Source organism: Lontra canadensis, unplaced genomic scaffold (genome assembly GCF_010015895.1).
Source record: "Lontra canadensis isolate GAN:19392208 unplaced genomic scaffold, GSC_riverotter_1.0 scaffold186, whole genome shotgun sequence".
In the NCBI taxonomy this organism is placed as follows: Eukaryota; Metazoa; Chordata; class Mammalia; order Carnivora; family Mustelidae; genus Lontra; species Lontra canadensis.
The window spans coordinates 1,426,678-1,446,056 of NW_022631180.1; the positions used below are offsets into that span (position 1 = coordinate 1,426,678).

The 19,379-nt window shown below is 52.0% G+C and overlaps 4 protein-coding genes across 5 annotated transcripts; 2 read left to right on the plus strand and 2 right to left on the minus strand.

The window, feature by feature from the left end:
* Positions 1 to 143: 143 nt before the first annotated feature.
* GPANK1 (G-patch domain and ankyrin repeats 1) lies at positions 144 to 3,341 on the minus strand. The gene is made up of 3 exons (XM_032847234.1): positions 3,093 to 3,341; positions 1,309 to 1,933; positions 144 to 762 (listed from the first exon to the last, which is right to left on the minus strand). The coding sequence occupies exons 2-3, from the start codon at positions 1,917 to 1,919 to the stop codon at positions 318 to 320; spliced, it is 1,056 nt and encodes a 351-aa protein (XP_032703125.1). The 5' UTR covers positions 1,920 to 1,933; positions 3,093 to 3,341; the 3' UTR covers positions 144 to 317.
* Positions 2,984 to 7,623, plus strand: CSNK2B (casein kinase 2 beta). Of its 2 annotated transcripts, none has more exons than XM_032847236.1 (7): positions 2,984 to 3,002; positions 4,355 to 4,437; positions 5,134 to 5,236; positions 5,787 to 5,902; positions 6,343 to 6,418; positions 6,567 to 6,756; positions 7,393 to 7,623. In XM_032847236.1, exons 1-7 carry the CDS (start codon positions 2,984 to 2,986, stop codon positions 7,481 to 7,483), a joined length of 678 nt encoding a protein of 225 aa, XP_032703127.1. In that variant the 3' UTR covers positions 7,484 to 7,623. The 2 variants fall into 2 exon arrangements, with proteins under 2 accessions (XP_032703127.1, XP_032703128.1); XM_032847237.1 differs by lacking the exon at positions 2,984 to 3,002 and adding an exon at positions 3,602 to 3,734.
* A 117-nt stretch (positions 7,624 to 7,740) lies between these two features.
* On the plus strand, positions 7,741 to 10,131 carry LY6G5B (lymphocyte antigen 6 family member G5B). The gene is made up of 3 exons (XM_032847238.1): positions 7,741 to 8,535; positions 8,676 to 8,804; positions 9,102 to 10,131. Exons 1-3 carry the CDS (start codon positions 8,412 to 8,414, stop codon positions 9,512 to 9,514), a joined length of 666 nt encoding a protein of 221 aa, XP_032703129.1. The 5' UTR covers positions 7,741 to 8,411; the 3' UTR covers positions 9,515 to 10,131.
* Positions 10,132 to 12,866: 2,735 nt separating this feature from the next.
* LY6G5C (lymphocyte antigen 6 family member G5C) lies at positions 12,867 to 15,656 on the minus strand. The gene is made up of 4 exons (XM_032847266.1): positions 15,529 to 15,656; positions 14,991 to 15,040; positions 14,304 to 14,453; positions 12,867 to 13,030 (listed from the first exon to the last, which is right to left on the minus strand). The coding sequence occupies exons 1-4, from the start codon at positions 15,654 to 15,656 to the stop codon at positions 12,867 to 12,869; spliced, it is 492 nt and encodes a 163-aa protein (XP_032703157.1).
* Between the last annotated feature and the right edge of the window lie 3,723 nt (positions 15,657 to 19,379).

Consider the following 19,379-nt stretch of genomic DNA (forward strand, 5'->3'; position numbering starts at 1 on the left):
CTAGGCCCTGGAAATTAACCAGACTGGCAGGTAGGTGACCCGATGATGCCACCAGGAAGGGCTACCCCTTCTGGCTCAAGTGCATGTGGCTCCCAGACTTTGGCTTTCCCACAATAGCTTCCAGAAAAGTGAATAAACACAAAAGAGGAAGAAGTTTGATTTATTTTCAGCTCTCGGCTCCTCTCTTCCAAAGGCAGAGCCCAGCGACTAAAATCTGAGGATCTGGGACCTGGAGACCTCAGGAAGTAAAAGCCAAAGTGCCTAGGTCCAGGTTCAGACTTTAGCAACAGACCAGGATCAGACCTTACTTACCAAGGTCAGAACTCAAGGTTCATGTATGTCCTCAGATCCCGCTCCCAGGCCCTGTCCTTCTCCTCCTGCCTTCTCTTCTCCCTCTGGCTCAGTGTGGTCACCCGAGGGGCTCTCTCCCTCCCAGCCACGGCCCGAGTATCTCGAGCCAGGAAGTGTGTGACTCGGGGTTGGGGCACTGATCTGTAGCCTAATCCTTCCTGGTCCCTCTTGAGGACAGTTGGGATGGGGTTGGTGCGGCCCTCACCCCGGGGTCCCAGCCCCATTCCAGGCTCCCAGCCACCCCTCAGCAGCAACTTGAAGCCTGGGCTGGAGGCGGAAACCCCAATGGGCAGGTTGGGGGACCTGAGATCACGGGGCAGTGACAGCAGGTGAGCAGTGGATGTGTAATGGTTAGAGTCTTGAAAGTGGGCATCACAGGTCTCACAGTACCGGAGGGAGGGGAACTGGGACCTGCAGAGGAAAAAAAGAGAAAGAGTTCAGGGCAGGGAAAGAGTTGAGGCCTCAGAGTGTGGTGGCAAGGTGGGAAGTCCTTCCAGTCTTTCTGCTAAAAAACAAGTTGCCTTCCAACCCACTTAGCAGTGAGGGACCCAGAGAGGAACAGCTGGGAGAAGAAATGGCAACCAGGCCTCACAAGCTCTTGGGCAAAGCATAATAATGGCTACAATTAATAGATATACAGTGCTTACTATGTGGTGAGCATCATTCTAGCACTTTACGTATACTGACCCATTAAATCCTAACAGGTGCTCTTATTACCTGCATTTCTCAGATAACGAAAATGAGGCACATTAAAATTAGGTTCTTGCCCAAGTAAGTAGAATTAGGATTTAAACCCAGGGAGCTCATATTTATTTTCACTCTATTACACTGCCTTATCAACCTATACTGGGGGGATCAGGAAGATAAACGTCAGCTCTGTTCTAGAGCCTCTGGTGTGGAGTTGCTAGGAAGGGAGAACACACTGAAAGATGGGCATGGGCTAAGGCTTCCCCTCACCCGTTCTCTGTACTCCTCGTCTCTCCATGGCTCTCTCTGACCATGCGTGCCACCTCAGGGAAACCTGCTTCTTCGGCCAGCTGAGCAGCATCCTTGCCACCCAGCTCACAGACGCCCACCCAGGCAGCTCCACGGCCCAGGAGATAACGCACAGCAGCCCCCTGGCCTGCTCGAGCAGCACACATCAGGGGGGTCCACCAGAAGGCATCCCGAGCATTGATATTGCCCCCGGCGCCCCCTTCCTCACGGGGATCCAACAGCCTTCTTAGTTCTGCCAGGTCTCCCTCCTGAGCTGCCCTCAGTATCCACTGGGTCATCTTGTCCTCTGCCTCAAGGGATCTCCTTTGTCCATGTCCTCCTGAGGCTCCTCCAGCAGCTTCCCTCATCATTCTTCTCTTCTTCCTCTTTCTCTTACTGGTAGGTTCAGGCTGAGATCTCTGAGATTCAGGGACACTGCTCTCATCTGCAATCAGGGCCTCATAAAAAGCCCTGGCTGCAGTCCCATCCAAGGTGGGCTCCAGCTCTTCAGGCTGTGACTGCTGCTGCCCGTCTTTCCAGAGGTCACTGGGGTTGGTGGCTGGAGTGAAGCTGATGAGGGAGGTCCTGGACATGGCTTTTGGGAGAACTAAGATGAGACTAGATAAAGGGAGTAAGAGACAAGCCAATCCCTTGGTGGCTCTGCACTGACCAGAGCCACCCCCCAGAGACCTGCTGGGACAAGAAATAGCCTTAAAGTAAAAAAACCCTCTCACTCCCTAAGTGACCTCACAACCTAGGACCATAGGTCATGTGGAGAAACAGGGAACCCTATAATAACAGCCCATACGGTTTAGTAAAGGTTATTTTAACAAAGAAGATTCAATGAGGTTGCCCAGAGGTTGCATTCTGCCCCCATTCCCGTCCTCACCAATAATAAAAACGGCTTCTCTCTGAAACTTGACCACCAGATAAGATGTACTATTAAGAAAACAATCAGCCAAAAAAGAAAGAAAGAAAAGGAAAAAAGAAAACAATCAGCCTAGCCCTTTAAATCTTCCTTGATCCTATGTCCGCGTCTCATCTTCCCAAATAAAAACAGGCTTTAACACAGAAATAAGAGAGCAGGGGGAGAAGCTCCAGTCTCTGTGACTTCGTAGTCTCCGTACGGCGAAACGGCGCCACTCTAAGCAAAGGAGCTGACGATCAAATAGCCATGACCCGAACACGCACGTGTGACTAGAAAAAAAACACACACACACACAAAACATAACTTGAGGGCTCAGGCATGTGCAAAGCGCTAGGTTTGCAAAGCTAGGTTCAGCTTCCCCACCCGGGACCCTTCCAATAGCATCCGCTCAAATGCCACGTGCCCAGGTAGCGCGAGGACAGAGGCTCCGTCGGTTGGGGTCCTACTTTAACATAACGCCCCCACAATGCCCTTCGCCTCCCGGAACGTGGCCCCCGCTCCGGGCTAATTTTTTGGAGCTGCGAAACCACTCTGTGAGTTAAGAAGGCTCTGAGGAGGCGGAACGAAACCTGTGGAATGCCCCCGAAGCCGTGAAATGAAATAACGTCACGCTGCCCTTCACCATTATTCTGACCAGGGTTCGAAGGTCACACTTAGTGGCCGCAGCAGAGGACCCCCCAATTCAAGCCCTAAGAGGAAATGGAGAAGTGCAAGGGGACGAGCAGCAGAATGGCTGGCGCCACCACAGGTGAGCGCACGGGGCCGTCCCGGTTTTCACACCGCTCACCTCAGCCCAGCCCACCCTTCCCACGTCCCTCAGCAAGGCGCCCGGCCTCACCTCCCGCCTGAGGAGACCAGTCCCCGGGGTGAAACTGGAGCCCCGACGGGGCCTTCAGTGGCGGGCCTGACTTGGGCGAGAGGCTCGACAGGCAATGAGGACACGGTGGGTTGGCCGGGGATAAGGTCAGTACCCTGGGCTTCAGGCGAGCGCCTAAAGCCGACCCTCGCTGTGTGAGGGTACGTACAGGAAACCGGCCCGCCAGCCTCGTTCCTTTCCCCGCCCCCTCTCGGCCCCTTAGCTGCGGAATCCTACAACTATATTTCCCATACTCCCTGACAGAGAACGGGGTACTGCGCTTCCGCTTCCGGTGGCATCTCGCTTCGCCCCGCCCCCCCGAGCGTCCTACTCCTGGGCCTCGCGACGCCAGGGTCGTTCTTGAGTCATCCTGGGATTCGTAGTTCGCCTTTCTCTCGTTTCGCCAGTTTCTCTTTACTAGGGACTTCATTTCCCGGCGTTCACTGCGGCGCCCGACCCTTGGCGTTTGCGCGTTACCCTTTCCCCACCCTCCCCAATTTCCACTCCCCCCCCCCCCCCACTTCGGCTGCCGCGGTCGGGTCTGTGGCCTGCGTTGTAGCCCTCGCGGTTCCTTGGAAGCGGCAATTCCCCTCCCCCGCCCTGTTCCCGGTCCCCGTCCAGCCGGTGAGTCTGAAGTCGTCGCGGCGGCGAGTTCTCTGTCTTTAGGCGCGGCACATGGGGTCTCCGCGAGTTGATGTGGGGGTGGGGAAGGAAGTGACCCGGTCCGGCACTGGGGGAGGGAGGGATGGCCTGAGGGGCGGAGGCGGGTTGTGGGGACTCCTGTGAACGCAACCTCACGGCGACCCCCAGGCCGTGAGAGAAAAAGGGGCCCACCTTTGCTTGGAAAGGATAAACTTCGGAACCTTTGGGAAAGGCGCAGGGGACATGCAGAGACTTGTGGGGTAGGGATCTCGAGCCGACGGCCCTGCCCGAGTTGACGTGAAGAGGAGAGGGAGCAGGTCTTCGGCAGCGTTAGGGATATGGGTAGGACTGATGGTTAATACCTGTCCAAAGTGGTGGGACTTGAAGAGTGGTGGGACTCCAGAGAATCTGTAATTTCAGAAAAGGGGCTGAGGTGTGAATAACAGAAACTGGAGAGGGGTGCTCCAGAGTCTAGGATCCTTTAAGGAAAGGTGGCCCCAAATTCTTTCATTGTTGGAGAGCAAAGTGTGGGAAGAGGGAGGATACCAGAGGCAGGGTGGGAGAGCTTGGGCATTACTTAGACCCTTTTTTTTCCCCCCCAGCTGACGTGAAGATGAGCAGCTCAGAGGAGGTGTCCTGGATTTCCTGGTTCTGTGGGCTCCGTGGCAATGAATTTTTCTGTGAGGTGAGTTCTCCTCGGTCTCCCAGGCATCTCCACACAAAGTTTGGCTATGTATTTTCCCACATAGTTAGTTTCCATACACTTACAGGCTGCCATGGAAACTTTTTCCTGTCAAGGAAAAGTCCGTTCAGTAGCCCCCTTCACTAACTTGTGAAGTGGCAAGACTGTCCAAGTCCCAAGCCTATTATCTTCCAGCAATGTAACATTAGACAAGTCAACTTTATTATTATTATTAGATTGCTATTGGTAGTCCATATTTTGGGAGTCTGTTAGAATTAAAATGCTGTTTGTGAAAATGTTTTGTAATGTGCAAAGTTGTGTGCTGGTAATACAAAGGATTGTAACTGCCCACAGGACCCAAGCTGTTCAGTCTCCACTTTCCTTGGAAATCCGGTTTTCCCTAAGGAGAGGACAAAATAGATTTGTAAAGATGTGTGGCAGGAGTAGGAACCGGGATTTTGAAAGGAATGTTTCTTTAAGGAGGAAATTGTTACAGCTGTTTTAAAAAAAGTAAAAGCTTTTATGGAAAGGCAGTGTATGTGAACTGGGGAGAGAGACTCAAGTACTTCTGCTAAGTTGGAATTGGGTTATGAGGGGAAACAAGCAGTTGTGTTGAGAATAAGCCACAAGTTAGAGCAATGTGCCCAGGTCAAAACTGAGGATTCTGCTATGAGTTTCTTGACTTCCACATCCTGACAGGTGGATGAGGACTACATCCAGGACAAATTCAATCTCACTGGACTCAATGAGCAGGTGCCTCACTATCGACAAGCTCTAGACATGATCTTGGACCTGGAGCCTGGTGAGGCACCTTCGGGGTTGTTTTGTGTGTGTATGGGTTTTTGTTTCTGTTTTTGTTTTCATATTCTTATTTATTTGCTTCTTGAATTTACAAATTTTCTTTTGGTTCTCCGACTCCTTTTATCCAAAGTCCTGTCCTTCATTTTGGTCCCCCATCTGACTTTTGCCTGGTTTTGTGACTTACACCACCTGTTCCCACACTCTGATCCTGTAATTTGGCTCTATCCCCTGATGCTAGTTTCCCCATGGGTCTCATTTCCTGTTTCTTTGTTTTGCCTCTTACCTTTTAGTCTAGAGTGCCATCTTTTGCGTTGATATTTTTCATTTATTTGTTGAGAGTCGGGAGGGAAAGAAGAGAGAAAAGGCTAAAGAAGTGTAGAGAGAAGGCAGAGTTTTCTTGGGTTCGTGGAGTTTCTGGGTCAAATGCCCAGGTGATGGGTGGTGCAGAGATGAGTGCCAGGCAAACTGTAGCCAACAGCCCCTGGAGGTGGGTGGGACATCTAAGAAAGCTATAAGACAAGTGGTTTCAATTGGCTGGGGCCATGTTTCAGATGAAGAGCTGGAAGACAACCCCAACCAGAGCGACCTGATTGAGCAGGCAGCCGAGATGCTTTATGGATTGATCCACGCCCGCTATATCCTCACCAACCGTGGCATCGCCCAGATGGTGAGGCCTCTCTGCTCCCACTTGACTCCTCTGAGGCAGTAAGGGAAACAGAGGTTCCTGCAGCGAGGAGTCACGTGTTTTCAACCTTGTCAAGGAATGTAGCTGAGATGAGGGGAAGAACCCCAGATACAGGGACTGGGAATTAAATCCTAATTGGGGTTGTGCTGACTGAGGTGTTTACAGGGAGGGAGACGTGACCTTGGACAGGAAGTTGTTGCAGTCTGCCTCTTCCTCAGGGAACAAACAGCGAATGGCTCTGATGGTCTGTAACCTGCCTAACCTCCAGAGGAAGCAGGAAAGGGCCCTTTTGGGCAAGCTTGAAGGGGTCTCTGGACAGAAAGGCAGGAGTGGAGGACAGAGCAATGTGGGTTGGGCTGACGAAGGGATTGCCTCTTCTGTTCATACCTACCCACCAACCCCTTTCATTTTATTCGCCTCAGTTGGAAAAGTACCAGCAGGGAGACTTTGGCTACTGTCCCCGTGTTTACTGTGAGAACCAGCCAATGCTTCCCATCGGTGAGTGTTGGAGAAGGGAAAGGAGGCCACATCAAATGGCCGGTACTCCTGGGAAGGAGTTGGGGCTCAGCAAGTCTGGGCCTGAGTCTGGGAGGGAGGTGGGGCAGGCTTGGGGGTGCCTGGCCTGCTGAGTCTGGCTGTCTCCCAGGCCTTTCGGACATCCCAGGTGAGGCCATGGTGAAGCTCTACTGCCCCAAGTGCATGGACGTGTACACACCCAAGTCATCGAGGCACCATCACACGGACGGCGCCTACTTCGGCACCGGTTTCCCTCACATGCTCTTCATGGTGCACCCCGAGTACCGGCCCAAGCGGCCCGCCAACCAGTTTGTGCCCAGGTGGGGAGCAGGGATAGAATCAACCAGGGTCAAAGGAAAGGTTCGGGATTCCCTAGAGAGAAGGGAAGACAGGGCATGGTCCTTTCTTGAGGTTTGCCTTTCTCAGAGCACATAATCTTGAGAAAGGTATTTGCCTCTCTGTGCCTCGGTTCCCTTATCCGTGAAATGGGGATGATGATAGTACTTGACCGATAAGGTATATTTAAATAGTTGCTTTGAAAAACATTTGGCACCTGAAGTACCATTTAAATGGTAGCTGTTTTTGTCATCATCTTGGGTGTTCAACTTTTTGCTAGGAAAAAGTGTGGTTTATTTTTCCGGAGCATCATGTTTATTGGGAAGAACAGTTTGGTATTATAATGAAACAAGTACTGATCTGCACACACACAAACATGCAATCACATATGTACGTGTGTGTGTGTGTGTGTGTGTTTACATGTAGCCTAGAATTTGAGTTTTAATGGCTGTTTAAAGTACATTTCCCAGTATCCTGGAGGGAAGACATTTGGGAGCCACTGTCTTTAAGCACTGAGCAGACCCATGGAGAAGCTAGGGTGGGGAGGTGGAAACTCAGCCTACTGGCATGGCCAGGGTGGGGCTCACGCTGCTGCCTCTCTGACCTCTGCCCCCGCCCAGGCTCTACGGTTTCAAGATCCATCCAATGGCCTACCAACTGCAGCTCCAAGCCGCCAGCAACTTCAAGAGCCCAGTCAAGACGATTCGCTGATTCCCCATCCCACCTGACCCTCAGTCTTTGACACCTCCGATCCTTTGCTGCCACCCTTTCAGGATCCCTCTATGGTTTTTAGTTTAAATTAAAGGAGTCATTATTGTGGTGGGAATATGAAATAAAGTGGAAGAAAAGGCCATGAGCTGGTCTGCTGGTGCTTGGGGTTGGGGGACGGGAGGGTACTGCTGTGCCTGATTCCAGGGGTCCTCATGGCCCAGCCCACCCTCCTCAAGTTGAAAACCAGCACAGATTGGTGCCCAGTGGATTTGGGTGAGGTCTTTAGCAACAGAGCAGAATTTCTAGTACTGAATGTGGAGATGTGCAAGGCCACAGCCCGAGGGGAAAATCAGATTTCAAAGTCTAGAGACATATTTGTTCTTTTTCAGCCACCTAAGGGTGTTTATTTATTTGTACCGTAAGTAGTATAACCAACAACAAAATCTTCCGGTTTTGATTTTACAGGGCAAGTGGTCCTGAAGTAAAAAGAACTGTAAGGGGTGGAGAGGGACAAGGTCCACAATTGGTGCAGGGTGGTGTCTTTGCGCCCCCTGCTGGGGGAGCTGAGATATGCTCTTAGAAGGATGGGGACCCTGGGTGCCTGGCCAAAGTTTTTCCCAGCACAGTAGGGACTGTTCTGCAGTGGGAAGGACAGCATGTGGTACCAGAGACAGAAGCTGATCCATGGACCCTTGAGGTGTGGGAATAGATCTTTTCAGGGCATGAGAACAATAGACCGCTGGATAAAGGCCCAGGTGTTGTCTGGGCCATTGCTCCCACGTTCAGGAACCCGACCTTGTGGGTGAGGACATGCCGTTCTCCAGCCAAGTTAATAACTTCCTCCCCCAGCTGAGGAATATAGCTCTGCGTCTACAGCTCCTGCTCAAACTGTCTACCAAAACCACCCTGCAGCTCAGGATCAAAGAGCATGGTCACAGGAAGGTGGGGTTTCAGGATACCCCTCAGGGACTGCCCTTCTCCCCAGAATTCCATCATGAAGGCGCACATGCTTGTAGGTGTGCTGGTCATGGTGGGCTTCGCAGTGGGAAAAGGTAAGTGGGGCCCAGGGGTGAGGAGGGAGAAATGACGGTCCTGGGATGGGGTGGGGCTGTAGCCCTGGTTCACGGGCTCCCTGCAAGCAGAACTTGGAATGAGCCGACACTCCCATCCCACCTGTCTTCTGCTTCCCCAGCTCCTGTTCCTGAAGTCCGGACCTGCCACCTCTGCCTCTTAGAAGACCCTTCTGCAGGGTGTATTTCAGGCTCAGAGAAGTGCACCATCAGCACGCCGTCACCGTGTATGGTGATCACCATCTATTATGGTGAGTCAAGCCCCAAGAAGGGGCTGCTGGTGGGATAGCCCATGGCCTGGTCCCCTTTCCTCTCAGATGAGGGCTGCTTAGGGCCTGGGGTGCAAGAGGAAGATAGCAGGATCCTGGAAGGAGGAGTCTAGGGTTCCGGGGAGGTCTGCTGAGCCGGTTTTTCCTTCCTTCAGAGGGAAGGAGTCTGGGATGGAAGTCGGGTCTGGGTGAGGCATGGGGAGAGTCTAGGGTAAGGATAACAGGTTTGGGGACTGGGAGGCAGTGGGGGTTACTAGCTAGCTGTTCCCTCTTCTCCAGATACCAAGATTCGTTTCCTCATCCGAGGCTGTGGACAGTATAATTCTTACCGCTGCCAAGAAAAACGTAATACCTACTTCTCAGAATACTGGTACCAGGCCCAGTGCTGCCAGTATGATTACTGCAACTCCTGGTCTAGTCCCCAGCTCCACAGCTCCCTGCCTGATCCCCTGGCTGATTCCCCAGCTGGGGCCTGGGCCCTGCCCCTGTCCGAGTCCCAGATCCAGTGGTTCTACCAGGCCCTGAACCTCTCACTGCCCCTCCGCAGCTTCTATGCTGGGAAGGAGCCCAAAGGCCTGGACCCCCTGGCCATCCTGCCCCTGAACCTGAACTTGTCCATTGCTGACCTACGTCACATATATTTGTTCCTCAACAGTTCAGGACTTTTGGTTCTTCCTTGGGCTAGGCCCTGATGGCTTAGGCTTCCTGGATTTCACTCCATTCCAGCATCTTTTCTCTAACACCACAGCCCCCTGTGCTGCCCTCCTAGAACACCCATGTTCTCTGCTCTCTGATTTCTCTGACCTCCCTTCCACAGCAGGACTGTGGCTTTGGGATCTTTTCTTTCCCAGAAACTGGCAGTGCTGCCCCTCCTAGAAAATACTGAGTTCAGAATCTGCCCAGGCTGGCCTGGGGAAGGCACAGTGGCTTTCTCATCCCTTTCCTGTCACCGGAGCCGGTCATCCCCCCTCATCTTTTAAATCCTTTGTCAGTCTGGTCACCTGCCCCCATTTAGATCTGGTTGTAGATCACATCCTGTGTCTATCTTGAGACCCAGACTGAACTTGCAACAAGAAGAATGAAGGGTAGACTTCCCTGCACACTTCCTGACTAGGCACTGTGTTGTCCCTGCCTCATTGCTTCCACCTCCACCCTTGCTCTGGTCATCTGTTTCTCTCCTCTCTTGTTGCAGTCCCTGGCCTCCTCAGCCCCACTTGGCATCTCTGAGGCCTGACACCCACTTCAGTAGATGCCAGAGGAGAGGAGAGGTGAGGGTCTGGCCTGCTCTGCTCCACATCTCCTGCTTGCTGTCCACAACCTCCACAATAAATGGACTGGGCTGAGTCTGTGTCACACTGTTTATGGGGTCAGGCTCAGGTATGAGCAAAAAGAAGGTTGATTGGGTATGGGGATCAAACCATCTACAGCCTGGTCCACTCTACTTGGCCTTTGTGGCTTCCTCACGGCTTGTCCCCTAAAAGCCTATATCCATCCCACCTTCTGCTTAGCTAGAGATCTGTTTAGCTGTGAGGGTTATGATTTCTCAGCCTTTGACTTGCCTTATAGGGGCGCCTGGCTGGTTCAGTCAGTAGAGCATGCGCCTCTTGATCCTGGAGTTAAGTTTGAACCCCACATTGGGTGTAGAGATTATTTAAAAATAAAGTCTTTAATTTAAAAAGAGGTTGCCCTAGAAACAAAACATAGAAAGTTAAACTCCGGTCACATCAGGGTTTTCTGTCTAAGAGAGGTAGAAAAACCTTTGAACCAGGAAAACTCAGGAGCAAACCAAGGGGCCTAGGTCTATATCTCAGAGTTACCTGGTGCTAAGGGATCTGGGTTCTTGCCTGTTCTTTTTAGGATCCTGGAACTCAGGACCCCTCAGTAGGGAGCTATGTTGGGGCATGGGGGTGTTCAGAGATACATGGTTGGAGCTGCCATTGCTAGATCTTTAGTTTTAATACTCCATTTGAGAAACTACAAGCATACAGAAAGCAATAATGAATATTCACAACTTTTTCCATACGTGCAGTAAATACCCTGCTCTGGGCTTGGTGTTAATGAGTACAGCTCATTCTGAATCTCATAAACCGGTGCTGGGGTTGTGAAACCTTTATCTGAAAAGTAGTACAGCTTTATGGTTGGGGTACCCAATCCCAGCTCCTCTGCCATTTGGACAAGTTTGTCCCTACCTTACTTTGGTCACCTGTCAAGGAGGGGCTAGTACCTCATAGGCTTGAAAGAATGCATGTAAGTGTGTGTACAGGTGAAAATGAGAGCCTCCAAAATAGACACATGCCCTAGGGACAAAGGTACATACAGATTGTGACATTCATGTGTGTATGTATTACTACTGCTTTTTAAAACATTTAAAGATTTTATTTGAGAGAACACAAGCAGGGGCACCTGGATGGTTCAGTGGGTTAAGCCTCTGCCTTCAGCTTAGGTCATGATCTCAGGGTCCTGGGATTGAGCCCCACATCAGGCTCTCTGCTTAGCAAGGAGCCTGCTTACTCTTCTTTCTTGAGAGAACACAACAAGCAGGGAGGAGGGGGAGGGAGAAGCAGACCCCCAGCTAAGCAGGGAGCTTGATGCAGGGCCCAAAAGGCAGACACTTAACCAACTGAGCCACCAAGTGTGCCCCTGTTACTACTACTTTTTAAAGGAATCTCTATCCCCAATGTGGGGCTCGAACTCACAACCCAGAGATCAAAAGTGACACATTGTACCAACTAAGCCAACCAGGTGCCCCTCTGGCCTATTTTTAAACCTTTGGCAAAACATGCAGAAGCTTGCATACACCATAACTTGAGTTTTTGTAAACCACATGCCTGTGTCAACAGTCCTCGAGTCAGTATAAAGGCCTTTATCAGCACCCAAGGCTGCCTTTGTGCACCCTCCCAGGCATGTCTCCCAACTCAGCGGTAGCCACTGTCCTGAGTTGTAGCTGCTTAGAGGAATTCTGTCTGCTTGATACACATGGCATCCTATAGCATATATTTTCACTTACACATTTTGTCCAAATGTTAACAGAGCTCCATGGTCCCTTTAATGGTCTGTGCTCTGGTAGGAAGCACCGATATTAATATGTATTGTCAGGGAGCAGTTGGAGGTCCAAAAATAGGTCAAACCTTCTGTGTGCACCCGCCACGGTCTGGGCCCACTTTTCTCCATGCCTCTGATTTTGGTGTAAAAGTCTAGGTTTATACAGCTCTAGCAAGGCAAAGGGGAAGTCTCAGAGGCTGAGGAATGCGAGGCCCAAAATTCTGTAGTAACTTCACAGTCCTTGAAGAGGGAAGCTGAGCCTGGGATCAGGCCAGGTCTCCATGGGACCTAGAAACTCTTCCACAGAAGGCTTCCCCCACCCCGTCCCAGGCCTGGGCCTCTCACAGCTCCACTCCACCAGCACCCTGTCTTCCCCTTGTGAACCTCCCTTCTGGTTCTCACATGGCTCTGGATTTGACCCCACTGCCAAGGATGCCCCCTGCCCTTTCAGCCATCCCTGCAGGAGCACTTCCAGTTTCTCTTCACCTTTTTGTGCCGAGAGGTGAATCCAAGACCTGGAGTCTGGGCAGGAGCAGAGCTCAGCAGAGCTGGGAGCCCCTTACCCGCCCCCACAGGGGGGAAGTCAGGCAGGATCTCAGCCTCCACCACGACCAGAAGAGGCAGGCCATATAGTTTGCACACCAATTTATTTGGAACACCTGGGGACTTGAGGTGAGAGAGGCCTATAGTCAGAGAAGGGACAAAGCCAGGCAAAGAAGCAGCTGAGAGGTGGGAGAAGAGAGGAGGAAAGTTGTCAGACCGTGGGGACTTAAAGACAAAACCCAGAGACTTCTGGAGAGGGAGCCCAGTGGAGGGACAGAGTGGGAATAGGAGTGTTGAGGGGTGTCAACCAAGAGGAAGATAGGGCTGGGATCCTATTGAGGGAGGCCAGGAGGGCTGGTAGAAGGAACTGGAAGTTGTTCTGGCTGTGCCAGCCAGCTGGAAATCGGGAAGATGAAAGGCGACTGGCAGGATTTTATTCTAAAATTCTCTGCAGAAATTCTAAGGAATATAGAAGACTCTGTTCTGGGGGTTATTGCAGAACTCCCGGAAGCAGCATCGAGAAAATATCCAGAAGCCAAACACTGGAGAAGAGCGGGTGTATGAACAATCACTCATCTGCTCCTTGCGGCGGCAGTCACTCACCATGATGTCAGAACCACTGTCTGGGAAAGGATGGCAGCAACCAGTGATACATAGATCCCAGGTCCCAGGCACACCCCCAAACCCCTCCATCCCCTCACTCTATATGGAGTTAGCATCACTGCCCCCACACCCTTCCCTGGATCCCCAAAAGGCAACAATTCCTGAAACTGGCCAGGGGCAGGGATGGCAGGGGGAGTTACCAGCTATGGATTCTGTGGAAGGTTGGTGGGAAAGAGCCACTCAAAATATAGTAATGGTTGGAGGGGGCTGAGCTGGGTCTTGCTCCAGGGGAACCAGCACTTTGGCTGGGACCATATAAGAAAAAATTGGGAGAGGCATCTCTTTGATATGCTTGAGTACTCTGATATTGGGCCATATCTATTTTTAAGAAGTGTAATAAAAAGACGTGAATTTGAATTTGAAAGTAATTTCATGTAGTGGTTGTTAAGAGCACCATTTCTGGAATCACCACAAACTGACTCAGCTTCTAGGAGACTTGGGCAAATAATTGACTTTTCTGTGCCTCTGTTTCCTCATCTGTAAAATGGGGTGGGGTGTAGTAATAACAGTACGTATCTCAGAGGGTTGTGCTTGCACATAATATGTGTTTTGTGTTTTAAAAGATAAGGGAGGGGCCCCCAGGTGAAAGGGGGGGAGGGAGGGAAGAAAAGAGAGAAAGAAGGAAGGAAGGAAGGAAGGAAAGAAAAAGGGAGAGCAGAAAGAAAAGTGTGAAGGATTGTGTGGAAAAGCAGGCATAAGGAACAGGGAATATAGACAATTGTCAGCAAATTGAAAATGAGGTGAAGCTGTCCAGAGGGCCATTTGACATGACAGTTTGGCCTAACATTCAAACTGAGGAGGAATCCGAGCAAATCCTCTGGGAGGAGTGAAGTGGGAAGATAGCTAAGGCCCAAACTTTGGTGACCGTGAACCTTAAGGGTCAAGGAGAATAAGGCAAGACCCAGGGAAAGAGACCAGGAAGAAGCAGTGGACGAGGCAGAGAGGTCTGCAGGAACTGTGGCTCGCAGGCAGGGAGAAGGCAGTCTGAGGACAGACTGGGGGATTTGGTGATCACAGGGGTCCCCTACAAGGCTGGGTGCTGTAAGGAAGGCAGAATCTGGGCAATGGCAGGCTGAGGGAACAGGAGCATGGAAGTGGAGACCGAGAATGGCTCTGAAGGTAAGGAAAGAGACCAGGATGGGGAGCAGTGTCTAGAGGTTGCCGGAACCCAACATGGGGTGCAGCTGAGAGATGCATTTCGGGAATGGGCTGAGCCGAAGACCAGCCGCTCACTGTTCTTTATGAGGAGGGTCATGCAGCTGCTGCCAGGCGGGGCGAGGCAGATGTCAGACCCCAGAAGGCATCCCAACTCCTTGGTCTCCAAGAGGCATCGATAGCAGCGCAGGTATTTGGGGAGCTGAATCGAATCAGGATCAAAATCACCTAGAACACAGAGAAACACTGACTCCAAACCTACCTCATTTCCTGGTTGGTCAACCCCCTCCTCACCTCCCCATCTCAGAAAATCATAAGAACTCCATTTCTTGAAAACCATCTGGATTAATTCTCTATCAGAGGCCTTAAAGTCCTTGTTAAAATCTCCATTCTCTGCTCTTACATCTCCTGAAATAAGGAACTTATTAAGGAATTCATTCACTCGTTCAACACGTATTTGAGGGGCTAACGTGTGCCCAGCACTCTGCAAGTTTCTAAGTTCAAAGGATGGGCAGGGGCCCCTCATTCCAGCTTTGGGGAGTTCAGTGAGGACAGTTCTTCCTCTGGGACTTGGTTTTACAGTCCCCCACCACTATGGACTCGCTTTTGAATATGCTTCCTTAAATCTGTAATGTTCAGAGGTGAAAACGAGACTGTATCATCACAGGATAGGAGGAGTCTGTGTTTTGTGTAGACAGACTTCAAGCAGCTCACCACTGCATTCTCTAATTTGGTGGTCTTTTCACTCATATTAAACGCTGTCACCAAAGCCCTCCCCAACCACGAGGATATACAGCTCCCTCTTCCTCTGGTCCCTGGCCCAGACCACATGTTAATGAGTCCCCAGACCCATGAGGAGTGCACTAAGGAGCACTTAGTGTGAGGCAGATACTGAACAAATACTTTGAATCCTATTTCTACATAGGTGGTGTTTTGCAGCCAAGTGAGAAGATTATCAGGCTGGACTGAGGCTTGTTCTATTCTGGGGATCCTAGTTCTGTCATTTAGCACGTTCCAGGGACCCTCCTTATTTTGCACTGCCCCAGATTTAAACGACATCCCTTCAGTGTCTCCATTCAGATCACTGCTGTTTAGACGGCCCTGGGGTAAAAACTAGAAATCTCCCTCAGAGTGAACATCAGTCTATTGCCAGTCCCTAGGCATTATTTCATCAAGCCAATCCATCCCACCTTTCGTCCTGCCGGGTTTACCTAAGCATCCTGGACAGATGTACCCATACACCTGCTATCTGTGGGTTTCTCCACTCAGCACAGACCAGGAGACCCTTCTGACCCCTTAGAGCCACTTACCAAACACGAAGCTCATCATGACCAGCGCTGTTAAAAGGACCATGTGTAGGACTTGGGGGATGCTGTGGAGGCCCAGGGACCCCATACTCCAGCGACCTGCAGGGCCTGTCATAAGATGCATGACTGCCCACCAGCCTCCAGTTGGGGCTTATATTGTTGGAAGAGAAATTGGCCAAGAGGAAGGGAACACCCATTTGGGGTGGAAATCAGTGCCAGGATAGCCAGAGAGACAGAGTGTCCTTACCCATGACCCCACTAAGGCCTAATATTCTACCTTGGGGACAGGACCCTGGCAAGAGGAAATGAGAGGGAAACTTTCATATTTAATCTACAGAAGTTTATTCAAAGTAACAGATGTTGGGGATACAACATGGCACAAAATCCCTGCCCTCACAGTCTAGTGGGGGAGGCAACAAGGAATAATTGGGGGTGGGGAGGGAGACGAGTGCTTCCCAGGAGCGCCTGGGCAGTCAAAGGCACTGACCAAAGGATCAAGATCAGATTTCTCTTTGTAAAAGATTGCCAAGGTGAGGAAACCAGTTAGAAAGCTATTCCTGAGTCTAGTCACAAGATGGCGGTATGGTCTAGCAGAAGAGAGGCAGGATACTGTATGAGTGAATCTGACCAACGTTTAGGAGAAAGACTGGACAGATCTGGAGTTAGACTGAATACGGAAAGAGGAAAAGTGGGGGGATAAGCTTGCACAAGGAGGTGATTGGTGATTACCACTTTCCAAGATGGAGAAAACGGGGAACGGTAAGAAATCCCAAAGCGAGGACATCTGGGTCCCCAGGGACCTATTCAGTCCAGTGGCCTCTGTGGGGGTTCCGGGTGGCCAGCACCTTTCCTTACGCCCCCCTTCCTCTGCCCGCCTAAGCTCAGCTGCAGGTCAGTGGTTCTGATCTCCGGCGCCCACGGGATCCGACGCCGTACCCTCGCTCTCCGAGCTTGACTGCACCTCAGGGCTCCCAGGAGGATGCGGGGGCCGCCCCCAGCCCAAGTTCTGTTCTCGGCGGGGAACGGCTGGGAAGAAAACCTGGGAGAGCCGTGCCCGCGTAGGACCCAGACATTCACGCCTGACAACCAGAGGACGAGGCGGCTTCCCCGGAAGGCGGCGCTGCCGGGCCACCAACCCTCCCAGGCCTGAGGCTACTCAGCAACCAATCAGCGGCGGTGGGCGTCCCAGGCGCCCCGCCCACCTCCTCTGCTGGGCCATGGGGCGGGGGCGTGGCCTGCTTGGCTCGAAGTGTTGGAGGACTCAGCTTGCTGCTTTCGAGGTCGGTCTCTCTAAGAGACCTGGGGTTTTCACTTTTTTTTTTTTTTTTTTTTTTTAGATTTTATTTATTTGTCAGAGTGAGCACAGGCAGACAGAGTGGCAGGCAGAGGCAGATGGAGAAGCAGGCTCCCGCTGAGCAAGGAGCCCGATGTAGGACTCCATCCCAGGACGCTGGGATCATGACCTGAGCCGAAGGCAGCGGCTTAACCAACTGAGCCACCCAGGCGTCCCTAGGGTTTTCACTTTATTATTATTATTATTTTAAAAAGATTTTATTTATCCATTTGTCAGAGAGAGCGTACAGGCAAGGGGAGCAGCAGAAAGAGGGAGAAGTAGGCTCCCCGCTGTGAGCAAGGATCCGGAGATCACGACCCGAACCAGAGGCAGACGCTTAACCAGCAGAGCCACCCAGGCGCCCCTTGGGGTTTTTACTTTATTTATTTTTTTTTTTTTTAAGATTTTATTTATTTATTTGACAGACAGAGATCACAAGTAGGCAGAGAAGCAGGCAGAGAGAGATAGGAGGAAGCAGACTCTCCGCTGAGCAGAGAGCCCGATGCGGGGCTCGATCCCAGGACCTGGGACCATGACCTGAGCCAAAGGCAGAGGCTTTAACCCACTGAGCCACCCAGGCGCCCCTGGGGTTTTTACTTTAAGTGTGGGTGGGCTATGGGAAGAGCTGGGCGTACAGAGCGGATCGCCTGCTCCAGCTTCGGGTCTGGAGGTTTGGGGTGCGGCCCTGCCGGAGGGCTCCCTGCTTAAAGTCCCGGACCTTCCAAAAATCATCCGTCCTCGGAGTGCTGACTGGGAAGATGGGAAGAAATGGACGGAGACTCGCGCAAAGAAGACGCATGGGAAAAAAGAATCACGAAAGGAAAGCGCACGCCGCTGCGCTCCCAAGAGCCTTGGGATGAATGAAAAAAGAAAAACGTGTTATTGAAAAAGAGTAATGAAGTTGGTGGGGGGGGGGGGGCCGCCAGGCACCAGCCGAAATGTCTGTTGAAGGAACGACAAAGTGGTAGAAGAGAATCAGAGAGCGGGGCTACTCTTGAAGCGAAGGGGACAAAAGGGCGTCCTCGAAACCCCTCTCTCGAATATAACCGTAGCGACAAGTCCAAGCACTAGGGAGTTATGGGTAGGTAAGGCTGGGCTCCCTGAAGGAGTCCGGGAAGACTCGCTGGGGACTAGAAGACCGCAGTGGGTGCGCTCGGCGGGAGGCAACACACCCAGGCTGGGCTGGGTGGGGCTGGAAAAGGTGTTGTTCTGGAAGGGCGTGGCCTCAGCGCCGGCGAAGGTGCCCTGTTTCATATTGTTACTCCCCAGTGTAAGCGACAGGGCGCGGCCAGCGCGCTGGCACAGCCTCGTGAGTTCGTTGCCACGGTGACGGGCTCCAAGGAGGTTCTCCAGGGTGAAGAGGCGGGGCGCTGCTGTAGTCGCCATAGTGACAGCAGCGAAGGGCCGAATCTGCGCTGAGTGCCCCTCCCTCGGGACGAGGGATTCCTGGGGGTAAGCCGCCGGGTGACGAAACAAAGGAGGTGGGGCCTGAGGACAGAATGCGGCCGTCGGGGGAATGGGGCGGGGCCAGCAAGGGACGGGGCTGGGGATGATTGGGCTGGGCGAGAGCCAAGTTCTGTTAGCGGAAAGGCTAGACCAGGCGGTCTGGAGAGGAACGGGGGAAGCGATCTTAAACCCGAATATAAATAAATGAAAAAAAAAAGAATGACTCGGTTCCTCCCTCAGGGAGTTGGGATAGCTTGTTGAGTGGCTGGATGATGAATGAATGGATAGGTACCTGACCCTCACTCACTTGTGACAGCCAGGAAGGAAACACCTGACCCTCCTGGGGAAGTGGAGCAAATCTTCACCCCAAACACGGAGCCCAGAGCTGACCCCTTCAGCTCACGCTGAAAGCAGTGCAGGGCAAGGCTGCATCTGTAAGATAGGGGGAAATGAGGGATGGCCTAGCCCAGGGACCCCCTCTCCTTCCCAGGTTTCCTGCCCAGGTGCTAATTCTTTGTCTCAGCCTCCATCCTCTCACCAAATGTGCCCAGCTCCTCGGGGATGCCTGGCCGTCTGGGCCTTACCTGGTGCCCAGTAGGCCAAGGTCCAGAGCCCCAGCAGATGAGGGATCTGCATCTCAGCTGTTCTGAGACCGTCCGAACCCTGCTATATAGGGTGAGGGGTGAACAGGGAGCTGGTCCCAACCACGGTGGGTGGTTGTTCTGAAAACGGACAGCTGATGTGAGCTTTACCAACCAGGAAGTAATCTAAGGAGGTAGACTAAAGCCCCTGCCTGTGTGGGGGGTGTCCAGAATTCAAATGTTAAACCTAACCCTCGCTATCCACTTCAAATATCCAAGGGCTCCTCATGACATCCACTGTTCTTTATAGTATGTCCAGGAAGAAGGGGGGAGGGGGAAGTGGTGATAGAGGCAGGTCAACAGAGTCCCTAGTTGCCATGGCCAAGAAGGGGGAGTCCTTTGCCTCCAGGGTGGGAAGGTGGGCCTAGGTACCCCCTATTTGCATTCAAGGAGGTTGTTAATTTAGCTGAACAGACTTGTTTTCCAG